Below are 5,010 nucleotides of genomic sequence, written 5' to 3'. Positions count from 1 at the left end.
GCCCGGCTCATTTTGATTTATTGTAGAGATAAGGTCTCGCCAAGTTGCCCAGGCGGGTCTCGAACCCGCCAACTCAGGCAATCCACTCACCTCGGCCTCCCAAAGGCGCGGGATCACAGGCTGAGCCACCGAACCCAGCGCATTTAGTTTTATATGTATCACTTATCCTTATTTTACTCATTTTCTGCCTACCTATGACAACTTCAATATGGACAGTAAGAGTCTATGAACGAGCCTTAGAGAAACAGTGCCCTAGCTAATTCTCTTGCCCGGGAGCAGCACCTCGTTCCACAAGCGTTCACTACTTCAGCTTGTGTGATCTTTTCCTAATCATCCTCCAGAGAGACTTCTGGGCACCAGACTGACCCTCTCCTGTTTAAAGCTGTTGTCGCCCTGTACTTTCCTGTGGCTCTTCTTCATTTCCATTTCTTTCTCTTTCTTTTCTTTTTTTTTGAGTCAGAGTCTATGTTACCCAGGTTGGAGTACAGTAGCATGATCCCGGCACACAGCAACCTCAACCTCCTAGGCTCAGGTGATTCTTCGGCTTCAGTCTCCCAAGTAGCTGGGATTATAAGACTTGCCACCACGCTGGCTAATTTTTAAATTTTTTTTTTTTTTTGAGTTGAAGTCTCACTCTGTCACCCAGACTGGAGTGCAGTGGCTGCTCCCGGCCACCGCAGTCTCCACCTGCTGGACTCCGGCGATCCTTCTGCCTCAGCCTTCCGAATAGGCGGAATTACAGGCATGCGCCACCACGCCCAGCTGATTTTTTGATTTATTGTAGAGATGAGGTCTCGCTGCCCAGGCGGGTCTCGAACCCGCGGGCTCAGGTAATTCACTCACCTCAGCCTCCCAAAGGTGCGGGATTACAGGCTGAGCCACCGAGCCCGGCTGACTGGCTAATTTTTAAAAAAAATTTTAGTAGAGTCAGGGTCTTGCTACGTTGTCCAGACTAGTCTAGAAATCCTGGCCTCAAGCAATCTTCCCACCTCAGCCTCCCAAAGTGCTGGGATTACAGTCATGAACCACCATGTCTGGTCATGTCTGTTAAATTGAATTGGAAAACTGAATATAGGCAAGGGATAGCTGTACAGGACACTGGAGGAGGGAGTAGAGAACACTTTTGCTACAACTTGTCCTTCCCTGAATAGATGCAACCTTGTCTCTGATTTTGGGGACAAACCAACCTCTACAGCTACAATTCACTTTTTTTTTCCATGTACCTATTTCGTATATTTTTTCAGCATTTAAAAATGAAGGTACAAAGCCGGGTTCGGTGGCTTAGCCTGTAATCCCGCGCCTTTGGGAAGCTGAGGTGAGTGGATTGCCTGAGCCTGCAGGTTCGAGACCCGCCTGGGCAGCGAGACCTCATCCCTACAATAAATCAAAAAATCAGCCGGGCGTGGTAGCGCACGTCTGTAATTCCGGCTACTCGGAAGGCTGAGGCGGAAGGATCGCCGGAGCCCAGCAGGTCAAGGCTGCGGTGGCCGGGAGTGGCCACGGCACTCCAGTCTGGGCGACAGAGTGAGACTCCAACTCAAAAAAAAGAAAAAAAAAAAGAATTAAGGTACAGCCAGGCTCGGTGGCTCAGCCTGTAATCCCACGCTTTGGGAGGCCGAGGTGAGTGAATTGCCTGAGCCCGTGGGTTCAAGACCCGCCTAGGCAACTTGGCGAGCCCTCATCTCTACAATAAATCAAAAACTAGCCGGGCGTGGTAGTGCCCGCCTGTAGTTCCAGCTACTTGGAAGGCTGAGGCTGAAGGATCGCCGGAGACCAGCAGGTCAAGGCTGCGGTGGCCAGGAGCGGCCACTGCATTCCAGTCTGGGTGACGGGGTGAGACTCCAACTCAAAAATAAATAAATAAATAAACAAATAAATAAATAAATAAATTTAAAAAATAAAATAAAAATGAAGGTATAGCCGGGTGTGGTGGCTCATGTCTGCAATCCCAACACTTTGGGAGGTCGAGGTGGGAGGGTTGCTTGAGCCCAGGGGTTCAAGACCAGTCTAGGCAACATAGGGAAACCTCATTGCTACAAAAAATTTAAAAAAATTAGCTGGGCATGGTGGTCTAGCTACTTGGAAGGCTGAGATGGAAGGATCACCTAAGTCCAGGAGGTGGAGGCTGTGGTGAGCCATGATGGTGATGAACATGCCACTGCACTCCTACGTGGGTGAGAAAGTGAGACCTCAGCTCAAAAATAAATAAATAAATAAATAAATAAATAAATAAGTAAATACATGTATCAATGCTAGGGAAGTCCTCGCTGATAGGCAACTCTGAACAAAAGTCTGAAGGAAAGAATCAGCCATAGGACAGCTGAAGTAAGAGAGACACTCAAGAAGACAGCAAGCAAGGAACCCAAAAGCACTGGAAGGGAATAAAGAAACAGGGGAGTGGGGAACATGAGGTGCGAGAAGGGTGTAGGGAGCGTAGACACTGTAGAACCTTCCAGAGCACCATCCTTAAGACTTGTCTTATTCTGCTGAGATGAGATGAAGCTACCGGAGGGTTCTGGGCAGAGGAGTGCCATGATCGGTTAAAAATGATCACTTTAAGCCGGGCTCGGTGGCTCAGCCTGTAATCCCGCGCCTTTGGGAGGCTGAGGTGAGTGGATTGCCTGAGCCGGTGGGTTCGAGACCCGCCTGGGCAGCGAGACCTCATCTCTACAGTAAATCAAAAAATCAGCCGGGCGTGGTAGCTCATGCCTGTAATTCCGGCTACTTGGAAGGCTGAGGTGGAAGGATCGCCGGAGCCCAGCAGGTGGAGGCTGCGGTGGCCGGGAGCGGCCACTGCACTCCAGTCTGGGTGACAGAGTGAGACTCCAACTCAAAAAAAAAAAAAAAAAAAAGATCACTCTCGCTGCTGTGTGGAGAAGAATAGATTTGAACGGAGCAAGAGTAAGGTGGGAAACCAGAGAGAAGGATATTGTAAAAATCCAAGACTTGGACTAAGGTGACAGTAATGGAACAGGTAAGACACAGTCTGTGGGTATATTCTGAAGACAGAGCCAACAGGATTTCCTAACAGACAGGATATAAGACATAAGGGGAAAAAAAGAGGAGTTAAGAGGGATTTTGGTGCCAGGCTCATGTCTGTAATCCCAGTACTCTGAGAGGTGGAGGTGAGAGGATTGCCTGAGCCCACGGGTTTGAGACCAGCCTGGGCAACATGGTGAGACCTCATCTCTGCAATAAATCAAAAAAGCAGCCGGGCGTGGTAGTGCACACCTGTAGTTCTGGCTACTCGGAAGGCTGAGGCGGAAGGATCACCTGAGCCCAGCAGGTTGAGGCTGTGGTGGTGGTGGTGAGTGAGCCACTGCACTCCAGTCTGGGTGACGGTGACTCCAACTCAAAAAAAAAAAAAGTATATTGATTGAACTTGCAGTCAGAAAACTCAATTTTGACTCCCAGATTGGCCACGCAATAGCTGGTCAAAAAAAAATCAGCTTCTGAGGGGGTGGGATAGGCAGTAGTGGGAAACTGCCAGGGGATGGGGGGCACACCTCCTCAACAAGGTTACTTGCATAATGAACATTCGTATACCTGACCCTGAATTGTACCCCACATCTTTAAAATAAAAAATTTAAAAAAAAATCAGTTTCCTTGTAAGTAAAATAGAATGACAGCTACTGCACAGGGCAGTTTTTGTTTTATTAAGAGAACTACATAAAGTATGTGGTGCTCATTTGGGATCGAGGTTGTAGGGTCAAGGCCAGTGTCGCAGCAGGCAGCAGGTGGAGAAGCGGCGGCGGCGGGGGGGGGGGGGGGGGCGGGGCTCCTGCAGGGCTGCTGTCTCCCAGTGCTCGCTGGTGGCTACCTCTGGGCTGGGCTGCTGCCGCTCAGGGTCACCGTCCCCTTCCAGCGGCCACACCGGGGGTCGCCGCGTACAGGTGAGCCCAGCCTGGAGTGGGCGCCAGGGGAAGGGGGAGAAAAAATAAAATAAATAAATAAATAAACGTGACGGCAGTGGCTCATGTCTGTAATCCCCGCACTTTGGAAGGCCCAGGCGAGAGGATTGCCTGAGTCCAGGGGTTCGAGACCAGCCTGAGCAACTTGGCGAGACCTTGTCTCTACGATAAATGAAAAATTCTCCGGGCGTGGTGGCACATGTCTGTACCTGTAGTGTCAGCTACTTGGAAGGCTGAGGTGGAAGGATTCCCTGAGCCCAGGAGGTCAAGGCTGCCGTGGCCGTGAGCGTGCCACTGAACTCCAGCCTGGGCAACAGAGACTCAAAAAAAAAAAAAAAAAAAGAGAAGAAACGTGAAAGAAAAGCATTTGTGAAGTACTTAAAAGTTTTAGCATTTGAATCCAGTTCACTCATCAAGGACTTGCCCTGTGCCAGGCATTGTGAAGTGTTTTCCATACATTGTTTTATTTAATCCCGCATTAACTCCGTGAGGTTAAGCATTCCCACCCTTTTCCTGTTGAGGAAGTTGAGCTTCAGAGAAATCCAGAATCTTGTCCAAAATTCCCAAATGAGTGGCTGGTTTAATTTACATTCCAAACTAGAATTCCAACTCCAGGGCTCCGACTCTTTTTTTTTTGAGTTGGAGTCTCACTCTGTCACCCACACTGGAGTGCAGGGGCCGTTCCCGACCGGCTGGGCTCCGGCGATCCTTCCGCCTCACGCGCTACCACGCCCGGCTGATTTTTTGATTTATTGTAGAGATGAGGTCCCGCCAAGTTGGCCAGGCGGGTCTCGAACCCGCGGACTCAGGCAATCCACTCACCTCGTCCTCCCAAAGTGCTGGGATTACAGGCTGAGCCACCGAGCCCGATCTGGGACTCCTACTCTTAAGAACTGTCCTTCTCTGGACGGGCGCGGTGGCTCAAGCCTGTGATCCCAGCACTTTGGGAGGGGCGAGAGGACTGCGTGAGCCCAGAGGTTCGAGACCAGCCTGGGCAACTAGGCGAGACCTCGTCTCTAACAACAAATGAAAAAAAGATTAGCGGGGCGTGGTAGCGCACGCCTGTCGTTGCAGCTACTTGGAAGGCTGAGGCGGAAGG

General features: G+C 50.3%; 1 protein-coding gene across 1 annotated transcript in view; it reads left to right on the top strand.

Annotated features, from left to right (window-relative positions):
- Window positions 1-3,676: 3,676 nt before the first annotated feature.
- Window positions 3,677-5,010, top strand: part of ZYG11A (zyg-11 family member A, cell cycle regulator) — a 66,247-nt gene continuing 64,913 nt past the window's right edge. Inside the window, exon 1 of the mRNA XM_021710858.1 lies at window positions 3,677-3,893. Within this exon, the coding sequence (XP_021566533.1) occupies window positions 3,677-3,893 (217 nt within the window). The remainder of the gene's footprint in view (window positions 3,894-5,010) is intronic.

This window comes from Carlito syrichta, unplaced genomic scaffold, assembly GCF_000164805.1.
Source record: "Carlito syrichta isolate Samal-C Ts95f unplaced genomic scaffold, Tarsius_syrichta-2.0.1 Scaffold301618, whole genome shotgun sequence".
Lineage (NCBI taxonomy): Eukaryota > Metazoa > Chordata > Mammalia > Primates > Tarsiidae > Carlito > Carlito syrichta.
The sequence above is the reverse complement of the archived record's forward strand: the minus strand, read 5'-3'. Positions and strand labels throughout refer to the sequence as shown.